We start from the raw sequence: 22,443 nt of genomic DNA on the forward strand, positions 1-22,443 counted from the left end.
TGAACTCTTAAAGAGAAGACAGAGCACCAGGGAATGGGCTGGGCCCAGCTGAAACTGGTGTGAAGACTTGGTAAGTCTGACTTTTCTTTTGAAAGACTTTGTGGAGGACTTAATAAACTGGACCCCAGAAGGAGGAATTTTTTGAACAGCTGGATTGCATGGACTTGGGAAGAGGAAACTTGGCTGGGTCTCAACTGAACCTCACTGGCCAGCAGGGGGCGCTACAGGGCAGGCGTACCCTGTGACATGCCCAAATAAAGATACAATGACCCACTAGCAAAAAAAAAAAACTTCTGTAGTGCCCTCTTTAAATGAAAATACTGGCTGAGGTTTTCAAAAGCGACTAGTGAGTCTGGGCCCTCAATTGGAAACGCCCTTGATTTTCAGAGGTTTACGACTTAGCACTTCCAGAAACAAGGCCCCTTTAAGATGTCTCAAACTCGGCACTCGAAATCACTAGTCCCATCTGAATATCATGGCCCCCACCCCTGGTAATGCCGCAGTACATTAGCACAGATCTTTTGTTTATTATGGCCAGGTTTGCAACGCCGTTACTCTCTGCATACAACAGAAGGTCATACCAGTGCCCTGTTCATGTGCAAGGAAGCAGCTACAGAAAATCTTAGAAGTGCACTCTTTGGGACAAATTCCATCCCATATAAAGGCAGACTAATTTACAGGCTTCAACAACAGCAATTAAGAAACATACTATTGCCTTTTGTTAATGGTCATTTAAGGCAAGGTGTTTTTTTCTGCGAACCACAACATAATTTGTTTAGATACAGTCACAGAGTTTCAGGCCAGAAGGAACCATGAGAGCTAGTCTGATTTCCAGGACATCACAGGCCACTGAGCACCAGCCGCACCTCCATAGCAAGCCCAAGAATCAGGAAGACAAAATGGTTGTCTCAGAGGCAGAGAACAGGAGGGACCGTGATGCACCGATGCCCAGGGCTCTGGCAATGGCAGGGAATACTCAGATGACCCCAGGGCAAAGACACACCTTTGCTGTCCCTACGAGCCCACATGGGGGAATTTTGCCCCACGCAGAGATGGTGGGGCTGCCAACATACTTGTCTCTTGTGTGGCTATTTTCCGTGCCATGTCAAAGGGGAACACATGGGTTAGTGGGTTCTCTTGTCCCCTCGAGTTTCAGTGGAGATTTCGAAAGGAAGATTTTCCAATTCACTTGAGCTCACTGTAGGGTGACCAACTTTTCAAAAGGGAAAAGCAGGACACGTGCAGGAGCACCACCTCCCCTCCGTGGCCCTACCCCTGCCCCCCTACTTCACTCCCAAGGAACCATCCCTGGTTCCTCCTCTTCCCCCCGAGGCCCTTCCCCTGACCAGGAGAGGGCCGGGGGGCCCAAGAGCAGTCCGTGGCCCATGTCCCCGTCCCCTGGAGTGCGCCACCCAGGGCAGGAGGAGGGTCTGGGGCTCCCCACAAGATTCTTCAATTACTTTACAGTTATGGGAAAGTCCCAAAGGCTTGTTTCATCGCTGATTCACTGGTGCCTCTTTTCTGATTATAAAATGTTTTACTCAATGCCTGGGCTCGGACTTCTCTGCCTATGGTCTGTTTTTGGTCACTGAACCCCATCTCAGGCTTGCCGCCTTAAATGTGAAGGATTAAACTTCCACCGTGAGAAAAGCCTGAATTGGGGGTTGGGAACAGACCCCTCCCCCATCAGCCCCACTTCTGTCCTCCCCCCCGGTGTCTGTAGCTGTGGTGGCCCCCTGGATGGGATCTCGCGCCTGTCCCTCCTCCTTCGCACCCAGCATAACAGTGTCAGCTCCAGCAGACCTGAGGGCGAATGCCGCGTGAGGCGGGCCAGCTCATTCGCACTCCAGAACAGTCTGTCTGGCTCTCATCTCCCAGTCACACACCAGGTAAGTCTGCTCCTGTGTTCCCAGACACTCCTCCCCGGGCTGAGATTTCTACAGCTCATTGGAAAGCTTTTCTCGTTTCTTTTTCATGCCCACAAAATGAAAACTCCGTTTCCCATCTCACAGTCACTCATCGTCCCCACGCTGCCCACAGAGGAAACTCTGGTGGCCGTAAATAAATACCTGCTGGAGCAATTTCTAATCTCGCCGGCTCTCTGGACATCTCTCCACCTGAGGGCCTCTACGTGGCTTCTTCGAACTACTCGTAAAGCAGCACTGAGAAGTCTTACAGTACGGCCCTGGCAGCTACGGCAACGAGACCCACAGCCTTGCCACACTGCAGCTAGAGCGCAGTTCTTTCCCCACCCCTTTCCTCTGGGCCAGGGAAGGAAATGTGGCAAGAGATAAGGATGGACTGTGGGGAAGGCACCACAATGAGAGTCAGGAAACCTGGGTTCGCCACTCATTTCTACCACAGACTCCCTGTGTGACCCTGAACAACATACACACAGTTTAAAACCAAAGCACACATTACCTATTTCTGCTACAAGTAGCACCCGAGATTGCTCCAACTGAGAGAGACTAAAAACAATGGAATGTTTTGACAGGTTTTTCAGGGAGCCACCTTTGTGCACCCGATGGCACTTGTGTATAGTTTGCTTCACTGTTTTCCCCAAGTGGTTATGCCACAGTCCTGGAATGCATGTCAACAGGATTACCCAGTGTGTAAGTTAGACATCTGCTCAATGTCTGCCAGATGTGGGCTTTGGTCAGTCATATTTCCCTGCTCTTCATGTGGGTCTTTTCCTTAGCTACACGGGAGGGAAAATATTCTTAAAATAATCAAATAGGATTGGCAGGGGGATTCTAGGGCAGCCATCGGACCTGATATTACTTTAAACTCTTTTTTGTTCCAGGTGGCTAGGTGTATATCCCAAATAAAAAAACACAGTAAGAGAAACAAAAAAGAGCCACCTTGGCTAACCAACAAAGTAAGAGAAGCAGTGAGAGACAAAAAGACATCCTTTAAAAAATGGAAGTTAAATCCTAGTGAGGAAAATAGAAAGGCGCATAAACACTGCCAAATAAAGTGTAAAAATATAATTAGGAATCATAGAATCATAGAATATCAGGGTTGGAAGGGACCTCAGGAGGTCATCTAGTCCAACCCCCTGCTCAAAAGCAGGACCAATCCCCAATTAAAGGAAGCCCAAAAAAGAATTTGAAGACCAGCTAGCCAAAGACTTAGAAAGTAATAGCAAACATTTTTTTAAGTACATCAGAAGCAGGAAGCCTGCTAAACAACCAGTGGAGACACTGGACGATCGAGGTGCTAAAGGAGCACTCAAGGACAATAAGGCCATTGCGGAGAAACTGAATGAAATCTTTGCATCGGTCTTCATGGCTGAGAATGTGAGGGAGATTCCCAAACCTGAGCCATTCTTTTTCGGTGACAAATCTGAGGAATTGTCCAGATCGAGGTGTCATTAGAGGAGGTTTTGGAACAAATTGATAAACTAAACAGTAATAAGTCACCAGGACCAGATGGTCACCCAAGAGTTCTGAAGGAATTCAAATGTGAAATTGCAGAACTACTAACTGTAGTCTGTAACCTATCATTTAAATCAGCTTCTGTACCAGATGACTGGAGGACAGCTAATCATAGAAATCATAGAATATCAGGGTTGGAAGGGATCTCAGGAGGTCATCTAGTCCAACCCCCTGCTCAGAGCAGGACCAATCCCCAATTTTTGCCCTAAATGGCTCCCTCAAGGATTGAACTCACAACCCTGGGTTTAGTAGGCCAAAGCTCAAACAACTGAGCTATCCCTCCCCCCTGGTGTGATACCAATTTTTAAAAAGGGCTCCAGAGGTGATCCTGGCAATTACAGGCCAGTAAGCCTGACTTCAGTACCAGACAAACGGTTGAAACTATAGTAAAGAACAAAATTGTCAGACACGTAGATGAACATAATTTGTTGGGGAAGAGTCAACATGGTTTTTGCCTCACTAATCTACTAGAATTCTTTGAGGGGGTCAACAAGCATGTGGACAAGGGGGATCCAGTGTACTTAGATTTTCAGAAAGCCTTTGACAAGATCCCTCACCAAAGGTTCTTAAGCAAAGTAAGCTGCCATGGGATAAGAGAGAAGGTCCTCTCATGGACTGGTAACTGGTTAAAAGATAGGAAACAAAGAGTAGGAATAAATGGTCAGTTTTCAGAATGGAGAGAGGTAAATAGTGGTGCCCCCCAGGGGTCTGTACTGGAACCAATCCTATTCAACATATTAATAAATGATCTGGAAAAAATTTGCAGATGATACAAAACTACTCAAGATAGTTAAGTCCCAGGCAGACTGCGAAGAGCGACAAAAGGATCTCTCAGAACTATGTGACTGGGCAACAAAATAGCAGATGAAATTCAGTGTTGATAAATGAAAAATAATGCACATTGGAAAGTATAATCCCAACTATACATATAAAATAATGGGGTTTAAATTAGCTGTTACCACTCAAGAAAGAGATCTTGGAGTCAATGTGGATAGTTCTCTGAAAACATCCACTCAATGTGCAGCAGCAGTCAAAAAAGCGAACAGAATGTTGGGCATCATTAAGACAGGGATAGATAATAGGACAGAAAATATCATATTCCCTCTGTATAAATCCATGGTACGCCCACAGCTTGAATACTGTGTGCAGATGTGGTCGCCCCATCTCAAAAAAGAGATATTGGAATTGGAAAAGGTTCAGAAAAGGGCAACAAAAATGATTAAGGGTATGGAATGGCTGCCGTATGAGGAGAGATTAAGAAGACTGGGACTTTTCAGCTTGGAAAAGAGACGACTAAGGGAGGATATGGTAGAGGTCTATAAAATCATGACTGGTGTGGAAAAAGTAAATAAGGAAGTGTTATTTACTCCTTCTCATAACACACAAACTAGGGGTCACCAAATTAAATTAATATGCAGCACGTTTAAAACAAACAAAAGGAAGTATTTCTTCACAGAACGCACAGTCAGCCTGTGGAACTCCTTGCCAGAGGATGTTGTGAAGGCTAAGTCTATAACAAGGTTCAAAAAAGAACTAGATAAGTTCATGGAGGATAGGTCCATCAATGGCTATTAGCCAAGATGGGCAGCGATGGTGTCCCTAGCCTCTGTTTGCCAGAAGTTGGGAATGGGTGATGGATCACTTGATGACTATCTGTTCTGTTCATTCCCTCTAGGGCACCTGGCATTGGCCACTGTCGGAAGACAGGATACTGGGCTGGATGGACATTTGGTCTGACCCAGTATAGCCATTTTTATGTCCGTATGTTATGTTCTTACGTGTTAAGTTGGTGTCCCTTTAATAGCTCTGTGCCTCAGTTTCCCTATCTGAAGATTATAATAGTTCTCTATTAGTTCTCTCACAGGTGTGTTGTGAGGCTTTCTGATGAAGCCACTACAGGAGCAAAGACTATCGTCATCATCATGGTTTCAGAACGGGCCCAGGATAGAACGCTGAATGCTGGAAAGAAACACTGTACTTAGCCAGTATGTATGTCACACCAACATGCTACTCCATTTTCTTCATGGCCAAGACCACTCTTTTAGTTATAGCCATAGTCAGAATGCCAACCCCAAGTGTTCCAATATCATGAGTCAGGTCCCCAAAATCATGATCTTGCCTTAGAAATCATGATATTTTAAAACAATACATTCTGGGTTCTGTTTACTTGACCTCTGGGTTTTGAGCCCTGAAGTGTTTGTAAATTTTTCTCTGCACCTCCCTTTTTTCAAAATGAAAACTGATATTCTCCATAACTCCAGGAGCTGATGCTTTAAAAAAAATACCAAATATAATGAGACTCATAATAAATGTGGAAGATCTTAGACCAGTGTAAATCATGGGAAACACCACTGAAGCCCTTCTCATTTTATACCAATGTAAACAAGTCCAGAAACTGTCCCTTAAGGGCTGGCTTTGCGTGAGTCTCAAGACTGCAACAATTATTGCTTAGCACTTTGGTACTGCTTCAACAAGTAACACGGATTTTATTTAATGTAATGCAGCATGTCACAAAGGATCTTACTGCAATCACTTTTCCATTTTAATTTTCTTGTAGTTATGAACTTAGAGAAGTCTAATTTACTGCAAGGCACCTTCATGTATTCATGGAGCTCCTTTCATATATTGTCAGGCTGACAAAGGAACCATTTCTTATTCAGTGTGAACAGTACTCAGCAATGAGACAAACTCCGTATCAGCAAAAGTGATGGAATGACATTCATAGAGCAGTCATTTTCCTTTGTCTATTTCCTGCACTAGTCTTTATGGAACTCTGAAATGTACGCTGGTCCAGCACAGTGCTGCGTGCTCCAATGGCTAGGACACTGAACTGGAAATCAGAGGCCCTGAGTTTTGTTCTCAGATCAGCCACTGACCTGCTGAGTGACCTTGGGCAAATCAATTCCCCTCTTTGGGGCAGGGTCTCCCCTTCATTGTGTTTGCTCAGCACCTAACACAATGGAGTGCTAATCTCAGGTGTGGCCTCTAAGCATTACTGTCATCCCAATAACAACAGTATGGCTAGTAGCCATCCAGGATTTCATCATAGAGCGAAATCAAACTTCGTGGCTTGTGAATTCAGGCTGCCTATCTTATTTCTTCTGTGTTTGAATGCTGAGAGGGAATGAACTGTCCAAGGCACATCCTTAGACCTTTGGAAGATACAAGGAGCAGCTGAGTGCAATCAGAAGTGTTAGTGAAATGGCATCTACTTAGACCACCCATCCTTTCTGGAAAACTCTTGCGCTGCTTAAAACCCTAACTCCACCCATGTTAGCCTGATGTTAAGGGCAGGTCCTTTACCCTGCGTGTGTGTTCTGGGGTTGGGTTCCTTCTTAAATTACACCATCTCAAAATAAAAATCTTAATGACAGACTTCAAGCCCTTGATTCTGCTGTATCAGGGAATAAGTCAAGGCCCAAGTGTTTGTGTTGTGCTCATGGCTGCGGTTTGGTACCATGCTGTTCTCCTTCCCTTTCCATTCCAAGGTGAGGTGAGGGTTATTTGCCAGCCTTGACAGATAGGGGAGTTTTCCCTCTATGCTGGATTGATGGCTTCCAGCTAGATCCATATGTTTATTTTGTTTGGCCATTGATCCCTCAGTGTACTGCTAGCTGAACAAGCAGAACAAAGGGTCAACTTGGTTGCAGATAATGATAACTTTGAAATGATGCAAGTGACTTGCAGTTTTCTCCCTGTCCCCTATGCTCTATTTTGCTGCTCTGAGTTTAGACGAGAGCTGGTATATTTCTCCTCATCTGAAGATTTGGGGTCAAATTGTCATCTGTTGGAAATCAGCATAACTCCACCGGAGACAACAGAGGTATTCCGATGGACACCAGCTGAAAATCTGTCCCTTTGTGTCTGATATTTCAATCGAGGGCTGATGGTTCGCCCATCATTTGTATGTGCTTCGGCAGTATTGGGCCATTTTAATAAAAAGGAAGTTTAAAAAAATATCTTGGGCTAAGTCCTGCTGTCCTTCCATAGAAGCCTGAGAGTAAGGACTTCCGGCTTTGGTCACAACCTTTTCTACCAGCTTTGAGCTCCCTTCTGCATGTGTTGGGCCAGGATTCTCCAGATCCTCCCATCTAACAGCCTGAATGGATGTGTGTGTTTAGCACTCTGCTGGATGTTATGAGCCTTCCTCCCCTATCTCAAACTCCCCCAAACTGCAATGATACCATCATTAAAGCTGGCCTGCCAATGTTCTCAGCAACACATATGGAGTTCATTCAGTGCAGGCCCAGTGAGACCCTTCCCTCACATACTGCTCCGACAGCCTCTTCACAAGAAAACAAGGCCACACGTGGAGCTGAGCGGGAATTTTCCAGCGAAATGACTTGTCATCAGAAAACATTGATTCATCAAAACCCAAATGGTTTGCAAAAAAGGTCCAATTTCAACAAACTTCCACTGAACCGTGGACAGGCTTCCAACAGGAACCTGCCTACTTTCCAGCCAGCTCAGGCCTTTTGATTGCTGATAGCAGTGGCTGTTCTGCGGAAGGAAGCCTGGAAAACCTGAGCACTCTAGCTGGAGACAAGGTTTTCAGGCCCCCCGGCGAGCATCCCGGAGCCTGGCTGCTGGCTGGAGCTAATTTCCCTGGTATTTATTGATATATCGCTGTAGACCCAGTGTTTCAATCTGTCCCTCCCGACCTTTATGACTTAGTGTCTTTCATCAGCCTTTCCTTCCTAACACCCCACAGTACTGCTAAAACCACACACATACATTAACCTCACATAGGTGAAGATATAGCACAAAATTTAAAAACAGCTAGGTGGATCAGAAGAGTACATTTTTTGTATTTACAGGTGATGTAGCTGAAGTTAATAAGTCAATTACTTTTAGACAAGACATCTCCCTCAAAAACCAGTTGTACAAAGCTACCAATAAGCATTCCCCAACTGTCGATTTCCACATAGATGAACATTTGAAAGTTAGAAAGCAGATGATTTTACAGATGCTTTAATTACAGAGATCACCCACATAAGACTAAAGACACAATGTGGAAGCCTATTGAAATTACACACTGATTTCACCTTTAGATCATACACTCTCTGGGGAGGGTCTACTTCTGTATTTGGAATGCTCTTTGTATATTTTGAACACTGTCTCCATACAATTAAAAATAATAATGGTGCAGACTACTTTAGTTTTATAATGAACAGACAATTACAGGAGAGTAAGGAAGTCTATGAAACTGCCCACCCTTCCTGCCAGTGTTTGGAAGCTCCTGCTGCAAGTGCTTTTACTGGAAGAAGTCACCTCCCCTTTGACTGATTCCTTCCTTTTAAAGGAGATGCATTTTCCCCTGAACGCATAGGAAAGGAGGGTCACGTTCACATGGAAACATGGAGGTTAATGGAAATAGCTATCTGTGATTGCTAACGTGGTACATATTAACCTTTGGTCCAAATACTACTACCACAATACCTGTGTTACTTGAAAGAGGAAATCAAAAGAGCCTGTATATTTAAAGGGCAATTTTCTAGAGCAGACAAACACCTATGCGAAAAGCATAACCTGCATGAGTAGTTTAAATGTTGACAGGGATTAGGTGTGCACTACCGAGAAGGATTTAGGATGGGTTTGGTTCACATATAGCATATTCTGCTAAAATAAGTTTACAATTACCTGTGCTGGAAAGGACGAAGAACGAAGAGCTCTAATACAGTGTTTCTCAACGACCGGTGCCGGTCCCCCTGAGATCTCCCTGACACAGTTTAGGAAGGAAACAGCTGGTCCCTGGTATCAAACACTGCTCTAATACACATCCGCACATCGAACCTGGCCTTTGTCATCTCTACCGAATTTGTATGATTTGGAATGCACGCTTCATGCGCCAGGCAGCTGCCGTCTTATATCTGTAAACTGCTCTGTACACCCAAATCCATCTATAGTTATTAACTAATAGCACCAGCCAAAGCCATATATTTCACAGATCTCTGAACAAATACACCGGCTACAATAGAAAGAACGAGGAGGACTTGTGGCACCTTAGAGACCAACAAATTTATTTGAGCATTTATTTTTAAATTTAAATTAAATTTATTTATGTTAGTCTCTAAGGTGCCACAAGTACTCCTCGTTTTTTCTGCTGATACAGACGAACACGGCTACCACTCTGAAAACTGGCTACAATGTTTTCATTACTTTCAGTAATTCTCAGCAAGTATCACAAGGAATACATAGCAACCAGCAAATGCCATTATAGAAAATAAATCACACCGCTGTGTTGTTTCCATGCTAATGACACAACTTAGAATTGTGTTACAGTGACCGAATTTATTCACAATGATATCTTACCATCAATAAAACCGATTGTATGCTTACATGCTCATTCCTAGCGTCATTGTCCATGTGCCTATTAAATTCAGCCACTTATTTTTCTAAAAAAACGAAGTCCCAGACACTGCATCCCTTGTGCATCTGGAGCACGCTTTCAAGGCTGGATCTGAGAACGTATGGCTGTCTACTCTCATTCTTGTCTCGCCTTATCCTCTGAAAGGACAGTCATGTAGTTCATCAACCGAGATTAAAGGAGATCTCTGGATGCCTCAAATCAAAACAAAGTCCTTACTTTTCATTGATTTTACTGAATCTGTTTGCAATCCGCCCACTGAGCCAAATGCTGAACTCTCACTCTGCTCAGACAGGATTCTCCTCTCCACAGCCTTTCCGCAATGGCACCTCAAAGGTCCTCATACCCTGGCTGAGATCCAAGGTGTTACTGTGTGTGCTATGAAGTGTCTGGCCTGGGTATGTACTAGCTGATATGCTCTTGGGGACTGGGACCAGCCCTTCCTATCAGAAACATACAAAAATCAGAAACAAAACTGAAAAGCTTCCAAAAATTGAAGGTTTTCATGGCCCAGTGTCAAAAAAAATCAATCTGAAACTCAGCACCATACAATAACTTTCAAAATCTACACAAAGCCACCCAGAAAATATAAGGTTAAGTGCTAATGTGAATACTACAGTCTGGAATAAAGCCATAGCCAAACTGTTCACACTCAAACAGCAGCAAAATGAATAAAAAAGATAACTAATGTCAAGATGTTTTCTCTTTGCATCCTGAAGGTTACCATGCATGCACTCTGGCAGCCTGGCACGGGAAGTGACTTTCAAAGGACAGAGCTCTCTATAGAGAAAGTCTGTCACCAGTTCTGGAAACTCACTCTCAGATCCTGGGCACCCCATCCATCATAACTGCCACAGGAGAGACTATATCTGTAAAGAAAACTCTTATTTTGATTTCATTCCCAAACACGTCTCCATTCTGGCTTTGCAAGGCAGATTGCTAAATAAGGATATTCACAGATTTTAAGGCCAGTGGGGACCATTAGGTCATCTAGTCTGATCTCCCATGTAATGCTTGCTATAGAATTTCATCCAGTTACCCCTGTATTGAGCCCAGTGACTTGTGTTTCACTAAAGCATCCCCCAGAAAGTCATCGGTTCTTACTGTGCAGACACCAAAAGACAAAGTATGCAAAATTTCCCTTGGTAGTTTGTTCCAAAGGTTAATGGTCCCTGTGGTTGCTACTGTACCAAGCTGATCAGCACCCACTTAAACACCCCTTCAATATTAAACACACAACAGCCGACCAGGTTGGGATAGACAGGTTTTTACCTTGACGTGGTGTTAATGTATGTGAAGTATTCAGCGAGACAAAGAATTAACCACAGGCTAGATGTTGGCACACTATTCTGCATCGCAGTGAGTTCATCCTCAGGGAAACCTAATCTTCATGCCATGGTGAGTACCATGGGAAGCATTTTCATGCCTCCACTACTTCAACCTGACCTTTTGTTGAAGTGCAAGATGCTTGTTCAAGAAATTAATTGTCTGTCCTTGAGCATATACTCATATGCCCCTGAGTTTGATATTTTCTCATTTGAATATTTAAACATCTTCACTTGCCTTGCAATCATTCCTCGAGCTGATTTAAACAAAATCTGGAACTTAGTCCAGTCCACCAAATGCAGTGCAACTGCTACCAAGTTTTAAAATTAAAAAGTGCTTCTATTTATCTTATCAGCAGTTCCACCTCCTAACGCTCTACTCCAGCCTTTGATCTGAAATCCATGTTTCCACATTTTTAGTCAAGCCACCAGTCTCTGCAGCCTGGTGAGTGCAGTAGAACCATCGTTCGGGGTTAGCTCATTGTCTGCACTTATCTTTCTGAGTACAGGCTTTGAAACATGGGAAGCTAAAACATCTATGCTGGTTTTGAACCAGCTTTTGTTCTATGTCCTGGTTAAGTACTGGAGAAAAATCTCGCGTCAACAATGGTCTGAAATATTTGCTTGATCAATACCTCCATTCTCACTGCCTGAAACACACAGTCCTAACGTCCAAATGGCGAACATTTAGTTACATCTGCCCCTGGGCACTCTGTGGCTTTTTAAAATACATAGTAATAACAGCTTGAGAAAAGTAGTTTTAATAGTGATTCAGTCAATACACCATACATATAAATGTAAAGAAAATCGACAAATGTGATACCGTTTTAGAATGAATTGTCAACATAGGTGTCCACTTTTACCAGAGCTGGACTGGCACTGAAATAGCTCCGGTGTCTTATTACAATTTCTTTGGGCAGTGCTCAGATCAACATAATTGAATGATTACTATTTCAGAAGGACGCACGCAAAATGCCTTCCCCATGTGTGAATTATGGGGGGCTGAGGAAAGGAAATCAAGAAAACTACTTCCCTTATGATTCAAAGGACAGTATTCATCATAGTTTAGATGTACATTTTAAATTCAAATTGCAGTTCTCAGTGTTACTGTACAGCACCGTATTTGTATTACATTAGCATAGACTAGTATTAAAACTGCAATAGCATCAACTACTGTAAAATTTCATAGAATCATAGAATATCAGGGTTGGAAGGGACCCCAGAAGGTCATCTAGTCCAACCCCCTGCTCGAAGCAGGACCAATTCCCAGTTAAATCATCCCAGCCAGGGCTTTGTCAAGCCTGACCTTAAAAACCTCTAAGGAAGGAGATTCTACCACCTCCCTAGGTAACGCATTCCAGTGTTTCACCACCCTCTTAGTGAAAAAGTTTTTCCTAATATCCAATCTAAACCTCCCCCACTGCAGCTTGAGACCATTACTCCTCGTTCTGTCATCTGCTACCATTGAGAACAGTCTAGAGCCATCCTCTTTGGAACCCCCTTTCAGGTAGTTGAAAGCAGCTATCAAATCCCCCCTCATTCTTCTCTTCTGCAGGCTAAACAATCCCAGGTCCCTCAGCCTCTCCTCATAAGTCATGTGTTCTAGACCCCTAATCATTTTTGTTGCCCTTCGCTGGACTCTCTCCAATTTATCCACATCCTTCTTGTAGTGTGGGGCCCAAAACTGGACACAGTACTCCAGATGAGGCCTCACCAATGTCGAATAGAGGGGAACGATCACGTCCCTCGATCTGCTCGCTATGCCCCTACTTATACATCCCAAAATACCATTGGCCTTCTTGGCAACAAGGGCACACTGCTGACTCATATCCAGCTTCTCGTCCACTGTCACCCCTAGGTCCTTTTCCGCAGAACTGCTGCCGAGCCAGTCGGTCCCTAGTCTGTAGCGGTGCATTGGATTCTTCCATCCTAAGTGCAGGACCCTGCACTTATCCTTATTGAACCTCATCAGATTTCTTTTGGCCCAATCCTCCAATTTGTCTAGGTCCTTCTGTATCCTATCCCTCCCCTCCAGCGTATCTACCACTCCTCCCATGTTTAGTATCATCCGCAAATTTGCTGAGAGTGCAATCCACACCATCCTCCAGATCATTTATGAAAATATTGAACAAAACCGGCCCCAGGACCGACCCTTGGGGCACTCCACTTGATACCGGCTGCCAACTAGACATGGAGCCATTGATCACTACCCGTTGAGCCTGACAATCTAGCCAGCTTTCTACCCACCTTATAGTGCATTCATCCAGCCCATACTTCCTTAACTTGCTGACAAGAATACTGTGGGAGACCGTGTCAAAAGCTTTGCTAAAGTCAAGAAACAATACATCCACTGCTTTCCCTTCATCCACAGAACCAGTAATCTCATCATAAAAGGCGATTAGATTAGTCAGGCATGACCTTCCCTTGGTGAATCCATGCTGGCTGTTCCTGATCACTTTCCTCTCATGCAAGTGCTTCAGGATTGATTCTTTGAGGACCTGCTCCATGATTTTTCCAGGGACTGAGGTGAGGCTGGCTGGCCTGTAGTTCCCAGGATCCTCCTTCTTCCCTTTTTTAAAGATTGGCACTACATTAGCCTTTTTCCAGTCATCCGGGACTTCCCCGGTTTGCCACGAGTTTTCAAAGATAATTTCAAAGATAAATTGAAATCAACTTATGCAAAAAGAGCGTATTGCACTAGGCTAAGCTCTGGGAATACGTGTACCTTCAATAGGAAATACATTTTTTCAGCCTTTTACGACATTTATTCCTTTCTGCACAAGTGAAGTGCAGAATGTGAGTTTCCTGGAAGGCAGAAAACTGATAAAACCTGAAGATCAGTATATTGAATGACAGGTTTTTTTATACAGGCTGAGTCCCGAGTGATCTGAAGTTCACAAAATTGTTGTTGCATATCAAGACCTTGTAGGACTCAGGAACACCTCTGGCCATTGCGAACGGAATGTGTGTCAATGATTCTCTCATCTCTGCTCCAGTCCTTGTGAGCAGGCACAAAGGGAGAGCCAGACTGTCGGTTTCAGTACTCTCGCCAAGACAAATCCTGTATGAAATTTCTAGAGACATGAAATGGCTTCCCATATGCAAGATCTAATCTGAGTGATATTCTTTCAACCATGGCTTCAAACAAGTGATATCTGAAAAGGCACAGTAAGAGTGGGTCAGGCTGTGAGAAACTGCATGGGGGTGGGGGGGGGCATTGACAGTTCCCAACTTTATTTCCTAAAGCCAAAATGAGACAAAGAAAGGCAAAAAGCACACAGTAAAATGAAAAAAAACACAAAAAGGTGAAGCTCACCAGAACATCCGGCTGCCGTGACTCCCTAAAGGTGACATCCAGACCCAGAGCAATTGGGGGTTTTGTGGGAAAATTCTCCTATGCAGGAGGCTGGAATGCATGCCACCTGAAGTTCAGTCTTTAGAAGGTCACTACTCCAATTTACAGGGTCCTATAGTATCTGCTGTCCTTCTGCCTCCTACATCCTCCCTGAAGTAAAATTTTAGGCCTTTGACGTTAATTCAGTGAAGCTCTATTATGGTAGCCCCTTCCCGTGACCTCCTCTACACTGACCTGTATACGGCCTGCAAAGAGCCCCTCCAACTCACACAAAATGCATGATTTTGACGAAAAACCTGGAGTGATTTGAAAGGACTGACTGAAATTCTCTTTGGGATTAATTCAGACCTGAAACTAAGAGGCAATCTAGGGAAGTGGGGGTTGAAGAAACAATTAGCAACAAATAATTTATTTATTTATTGAATTGAGGTTTTTCCTGCTTGCAAACTGTTCAGGAGCAGATCACAGTGGTGTCACATTTATTCAACATTATGCTTGAATTTCTTTGCAAAATATTCCCTTTGTGTGAGAGGCTTTGAAACAGTTTGTGACAAACACATAATATTCACACTTCTAAATGTACCCAGTTGGTTAATTTTATGGCTTCTGTTCCCTGGCTGGATCGGTTATGTAACTTTTACTAACCAATACAACACGAATTGCCTATTTCAAATATGACACTCAAATATATAAATGGATTTTCACTGTCAGCTGTTTAAGACACATGTATATGTTGCTTCCAAACATTTCCTGCTATTTAAAGGAAATCTACCTCCCTGTTGCTCAGACTGCCATATTGATAGTTCCAAAGATAAGATAACACCTCTCCATGAGAAGAAATTCCAAAATAGTCATTTGGCAGTTTTGACGTCCAGGAATTCACACTACATTTCCCTCCCACCATCAACCTCAGCCTGGACCAGTCCACACAAGAGATCCACTTCCCGGATACTACGGTGCTAATAAGCGATGGTCACATAAACACCACTCTATACCGGAAACCTACTGACCACTATTCCTACCTACATGCCTCCAGCTTTCACCCTGACCACACCACACGGTCCATTGTCTACAGCCAAGCTCTACGATACAACCGCATTTGCTCCAACCCCTCAGAAAGAGACAAACACCTACAAGATCTCTATCAAGCGTTCTTACAACTACAATATCCACCTGCTGAAGTGAAGAAACAGACTGACAGAGCCAGAAGAGTACCCAGAAGTCACCTACTACAGGACAGGCCCAACAAAGAAAATAACAGAACGCCACTAGCCGTCACCTTCAACCCCCAACTAAAACCCCTCCAATGCATTATCAAGGATCTACAACCTATCCTGAAGGATGACCCAACACTCCCACAAATCCTGGGAGACAGGCCAGTCCTTGCCTACAGACAGACCCCCAACCTGAAGCAAATACTCACCAGCAACTACATACCACACAACAGAACCACTAATCCAGACACCTATCCTTGCAACAAAGCCTGTTGCCAACTGTGCCCACATATCTATTCAGGGGACACCATCACAGGGCCTAATAACATCAGCCACACTGTCAGAGGCTTGTTCACCTGCACATCCACCAATGTGATAGATGCCATCATGTGCCAGCAATGCCCCTCTGCCATGTACATTGGTCAAACTGGACAGTCTCTACGTAAAAGAATAAATGGACACAAATCAGATGTCAAGAATTATAACATTCATAAACCAGTCGGAGAACACTTCAATCTCTCTGGTCACGTGATTACAGACATGAAAGTTGCGATATTACAACAGAAAAACTTCAAAACCAGACTCCAGCGAGAGACTGCTGAATTGGAATTCATTTGAAAATTGGATACAATTAACATAGGCTTGAATAGAGACTAGGAATGGTTAAGTCATTATGCAAGGTAACCTATTTCCCCTTGTTTTTTCCTACCCCCCCCCCCCCCCTGTTCCTCAGACGTTCTTGTTAAACCCTGGATTTGTGCTGGAAATGGCCCACCTTGATTATCATACACATTGTAAGGAAAGTGATCACTTTAGATAAGCTATTACCAGCAGGAGAGTGGGGTGGGGGGAGAGAAAACCATCTGAAGTGTTAAACACCCATTTTTTCATGGTCTGTGTGTATAAAACATCCTCACTGCATTTTCCACTTTATGCATCCGATGAAGTCAGCTGTAGTTCACAAAAGTTTATGCTCAAATAAATTGGTTAGTCTCTAAGGTGCCACAAGTACTCCTTTTCTTTTTATTACATTTCCTGTAATTTTACTTCAGTGAGGATTACTCTGAAATCAACCAAACCCAAACTGAAATGAATTTGAAACCACTGGTTTAGACGCAACACCGGAAACCATCTCAGGTACATTTAAATACCTTAGCTAAGTTTGGAAACCTGAAATCCAGTGGATTTTGCATGGCGTTTGGTTAAGTGATGGCTCTGGTCGGCTGATCTTTGGCCTTTGTGCCAAAGATTTCTAGAAAGCTTTGCCGTGACCCAATTGGGAAGATAGTAGGCTAACCGTGGGGTTGATTCAAAGCCCATTGAGGCCAGCATGAGATTTCCATTGATTGCCACATGCTTGGGAACTGGCCTTCGGTGTTTTAGGCTCATTCTGAGTAGTAATAACTCTGTACCTTTACTCACCAAATATTTTGACAGGTTTCCACACGCTTTTGCCACCGTATATCCCCCCCTCCTTCTACCATTTCCAGAGGTCCTGAGTATCCCGTTTGGACATAGACATTTTTGGTGCCTTTGGCAATTTTGAGAAAAACTGAATTTTTTAAAAATTATATTTAATACTGGAATCATTACAAATCAGTTCATAAATATAGATTTAATACCTTTTCCTCAATTTCAGAGGAATATCTGCTGTTTATATAATTAGTATAATTATAAATAAAGTCTATTTAACAATTGCACAAAGCTTTAAGGACAGAGAAACAACAGAAGTTGTTCACACACACATATATATATCATGAATTTTCCCCATTTTCAGAAAAAAGTGTGCTTTTTTGAAGTTAGAACATTTCTGAATAAAGTTAATTAAACAATTGTAAAAAGTCTTAATGACAGAGAAATAAAGTGTTAATATGTATATCATGCATCTTCCTCTTTTTAGAAGAAAATATTCTCATGCAGTTAGTACATTTCTAAATAAAGTAATTAAATAATTGTCCAACGGTTTAATAACAGAGGAATAAAGGGTAAGTGCATACAATCTAAATAGAGATATCAAGCCTTTTCCTCATTTTTAGAGGAAAATATTCTTTTTATGCAGTTAGTACATTTCTAAATAAAGTCATTAAATAATTTTTATAAAACTGCTAGTACAGTTCTAAATAACTTAAATATATGCCAAAAGGCTGAATGACAGAAGAATACAGAAGTGTTTCTATATGTATATATTCACGCCCACAGGTAGTACAATTCTAAAGAAAGTCTATTGAACAATTATACAAAGCCATAATGACAAAGGAATAGCGTTAATAAGAATAGTGTTAAGGATTAGTGTGAATACATACACACACACACACCAAGCATTTCACTCAGTTTCAGAAGAAAGTGTTTGTATGAAATTAGTATATTTCTAAATAAAGTCTATGCAACATCTACACTTCACGTAACCCATCTAAATTTAGCAATTGGCTTTATTTGTAGAGACCCTAATGCACGTGTGACTTATTCAGAAAATGATCTAAAACCAGTCTGAATATATGCTGAATGTGGGTTGTCTATAGAATACCATACAATTTGGATTAAATGTATGCTTAATTATTTTTAGAAGGAGGGCAGAGGCGGTGGATGGTGCTGTGTCCTTCAGGTGTGTGCGGAGCTTTGTTACGTGTCCTATAGAAAGTAATTAACACTGTTTCTCTGTATTTTATACAAAGTAGACACCTGGGTTGCCTAGAGCCACAACTGCCGAACCTGCTCTCAAGATTTCAGAAAAACATCTTTCTGCTCATAGAACTTTTCTTCGGAGTTTGGGACAGTTTAAATAGGGTCTCTCCAGTTCTATTTCAATTTGTTAGTTAGCAGCCACAATTGAGAGCCATGTGTGTGACTTATTTACAAAATAATAGAAAACCAGTCTGAATGTGAGTTTAAGGTGATTTATCTATAAGACAGCATACAAGTTGGTTTGAATAGATATTTATTTGTTTGGGAAAAGAGGAGGGAAGACGTGTGTGTTGGTAGTCTGTGTGTGTGTGTTGTATGGTTTGCTAAAATATATTTTTCAGACCTTCGAAAACTTTACTAAAATTAAGAGGTCTATTCTATAGCATAAATTAATAGTCAATAATTTCCAATAAATATAAAAGGGTATGAAGAAATATAATTTAGTGTAAATTAGGCATGTAATTCCATTAGGGTTCCAGTTTTTAAAGGGGCAGAAGTAGGTGTGAAAATCTGTCAAAATTTTGTGATGAGTAAAGGTATAGCATTCTTACTACTAGCCTCTTCTATGTTTGGCTGGTGGAACAAAGGTCCTTTGACCAAAAGTGCACCTTTCCCAGGACACAGGATTAGCTTTGGCATGAACACTTACCCTGTGTCTCGGGAAATCTTTTTCACAGCTAGATCCATGTTGCATGTAGAGTAGAATAGAGTGTTCATTACCCTGCTTTTCAAAGATGAACCTCTGCAGTTCCAGTTGAAACCAATGAGAACATACGCACTCAGTCCCTCTGACGCTCTGGTCACTTTAATGTAGCAAAGTTCCTGCTGTTGGGATTATTTTGTGGCTCTCCCTGACTGTAGACTTTAGCCCTTAGAATGTAATAGGCCCTGGATACTTCTGGCACCCACACGGTTAATGATAGCAGCAGCAGGATCACATGTGGCTCTTTATGTTACTGTGGTACTTTCTGTTTCAGGAAAATTCCTTCCTGAAATGCAGAAGTCAAGGGCAACAAAGGCAACAGAGAGAGAAAAATTCACCTTTCACTTTCCATTATGCCAACAGAAAATAATGACACAGTCAGACCAAGCGTCTAGGAAATGCACTGGGCAAAATGAAATGGGTGGCTGGTTCCATGACAGCATGGTCACTCCTTGGAAGTAGCTATTGGCTGTCGATATATGGCAGTCATTACATTCCGGGTGATGAGAATGGGAATGAGTACTGCTGGCTTGACCCTACAGCTCACTGGACTAAAATGCACATCGTTCTGAAAACGCAGCCGGAAAGCATGTGTCATTCTCATGCTGTTCATTCCAGAGCTAACATCCTCTTCTCCAGAGCTTTGAAATCAGCTCAGCTACTGCACATAACACAGTCTAGGGGCTCTTAGAGATGACTATTTATACCTCTCCCCGTCTCACTGGATTCACAAAAATGCCTCAGCAACTGTTAACACAAGTATCTATTTTCCTGCAAACACGAAGTGTGAACTTGCATTTTATCTTGAAATGGAATTAAATTCAACATAATGATAAGAATATGTTGATCTAGTAAAATATCTGATGAATAATGCAGACTCTCAGGAGTGAAGCTATGAAACAGACATTTTTAGATACCTTTCAGCTGACAGGCATGTAAGGTCAATATGTGTAACACAATGGAGAATGAGTCGGAAAGCCAATGTGTGTCATCTTTGCTGTTCATTTACTTCTCATCAATAAGAAATGGCATCAGCATCACGGTTTTATTTTAAATTTCAAATCAGAAAGATTGGAACATTCACACCCTGGAAAGCAAAAGTAGCTCAGGATGACGTCCATATCCAGACATCGGAATGAGTCAGTAGCACGCTGCTGACAAGCAGATGGCCTGACTGCAAGAGAGTTTAAAGGAGCCATTTGAATATGAGCTAAAAGATTTCCAACACTGGGTAGGAAAGAAAGATGCACCCAGCTGCCCAGATCTGTATTACTCCTACTGCTGCAATCTTCTGTATGGAGTGGGAACAAAGGATCCTACATAAAGGACCAAAAGAAAACAGTCTCCCTCTGCCATATCTTTTCTAGGGTTCGTCACTTTCGCAAATGTGAATGTTGTCCATTGTATAATTTAGAGCTCAAACACAAATGAGGGGATGAGAAAACTGCAGGCCCTACACAGGACAACGCCAAACGTGGAAACCAAGGGGTAATGACACTTGCTCTCTCTAGTTAATTGAAGCAAAGACTGGCCAGTCCAACTGCTGAATTTCAGGAAGACTTGTGACACATCTCTCTGAATGAGTCCAGAAGTTAAGAGGAATATTTTTGCAAAGCAGGATATGTGCCAATCAATAATTCAGAACAAACGTTTTCAAAATTATTTAATTACATGGATTTATTACACTTATAATACACAATTACACTTATTTAATTACATGGATTTATTATCTAGAGCAGTAGGCACTGACAACAAGAGAAGAAGAAAGTGCCTTAAAATGTATGGCAGATGCACTGGTATAATTTTGAATAATCCATAATCTTACCATGTCATTCTGAGAATATCCTCTGGATGTCTATGTAGCCTTGTATCTCTAAACTACCCACCACAGAGTAAGCAGGATTTCAGCCTACTCTGGGAAGAAGACTGAATCTGAGATAAAGTGCCTCAGATACAATTTTGAATAATGACCTTCAATAACCAGGTTACTGGAATTCTTTCTGGTAGATTAGTCACAAAGGGCTAGAGTTACAAAGGCATTTATGTACCTAATGATGAAGAAAGGCACTTAGTGGGGTTTACAAAAGAGCCTAAGCAAATTAGGCTCCTAACTCCCATTGACTTTCAATGAGATTTAGGCTCTAAATGCCTACGTCACTTTTGAAAATGGGATGTAGCTGTCTAAATCATGTAGGCCTTGCAATGCTAGTGGACCAAAGCCTAAATACCTTTAAAATATCTGGGCCTAGGTGTTTATGTCAATCCCACAAAGCACCTATCTGCATCTTTAGGCACCAGCATCCTTTTGTAATGCTGGCCCGAAGACCACTGTGAAAATTATATACAAATTTGGAAACTAGAGACCCCTGTGAAAATTTCATATACTAGAACCTGCACTCCATCTGACATGACGCAGATAACTAAGGGCCAAGGCTAATACAGCTAGGTGCCAAGTGGGTTTTTCAAAAGTGTCCCAATGCCTAACTCCCACTAACAAGGGTGCTTACCATCCATTGCAAAATCCCATTAGCACAGATGTGCATCATTAGATGTCTAAATGCCTTTAAAAATCTGGCCCTTATAATTAGCTATGTTTTCCTAATATGTATAATTAAACTGTATTCTGTGATACAAGACCAATTCATTTGCTGTTCTAGCATCAAACTGATAGCCCTGACAAAGACATCAGAATTAAAATTACCTTTCGGTATGAGCTATTACCTAGATGTCAACTTTAATCAGTTATGCTACCTCTGGTGTATCCCAGCTAACATGATGTATTTGCAGTAAAGTTCTGTAATTACAGCAGATACAAAATTATCAACTTCCCACTGTCAACACTAATTGATCGCAGTTAACTGGTCTATTTGCAATTTCCATTCAGTTTGCTATAGAACACTTATTTAAAGCAACTGATCAATTTCCGAACATACAATTCAAGTTAATGAAACACAGTCATAAACAAAGTGCTCGTGCCCAAAACTTTTCACTCGCCATTAAATTATTATATGGAATCAAAAATAATAAATGGCTGATTTACAATGTAATTTTCAATGGGATAAGTGATCATATGTTTGACAAGTGACAGAAATTAAGCCAGTTCCTACTTCCTTTCAGCTCATGTCATTTACATTATTGGATTATAGTTATTAGAAATTGGGGGAGGAGAGTGGGTAGGGAAGGGGGACTAGGTTTAGTTGTTTAATAGGCAATATGAGTAACTTACTCATTTTGGCACACACAGCAATGCCTTTTTTTACATAATCCATACCCCCCGCCCCCCCGTGTGCATCCACCCCCATACAGCTTGAAGATGGTACAAATCACATTAGTTATGTAATGGCAACATTTTGTCTCAGC

The 22,443-nt window shown here is 42.2% G+C and overlaps 1 protein-coding gene across 18 annotated transcripts in view; it reads right to left on the reverse strand.

Annotated features, from left to right (window-relative positions):
- The window catches only part of HTR2C (5-hydroxytryptamine receptor 2C), a 459,369-nt gene that overhangs the window by 194,644 nt on the left and 242,282 nt on the right, over nucleotides 1-22,443 (reverse strand). The window contains exon 1 of one of the 18 annotated variants that reach the window (XM_075132605.1): nucleotides 9,777-10,090. The exons of 16 other annotated variants lie outside the window; for them this stretch is intronic. In XM_075132605.1, the coding sequence (XP_074988706.1) occupies nucleotides 9,777-9,796 (20 nt within the window). In that variant the 5' untranslated portion in view covers nucleotides 9,797-10,090. Of the gene's footprint in view, nucleotides 1-2,069; nucleotides 2,203-9,776; nucleotides 10,091-22,443 lie in introns of those variants that run through there. One more of the 18 variants, XM_075132609.1, reaches the window with a different exon arrangement.

Source organism: Caretta caretta, chromosome 9 (assembly GCF_965140235.1).
Source record: "Caretta caretta isolate rCarCar2 chromosome 9, rCarCar1.hap1, whole genome shotgun sequence".
Classification (NCBI taxonomy): Eukaryota; Metazoa; Chordata; order Testudines; family Cheloniidae; genus Caretta; species Caretta caretta.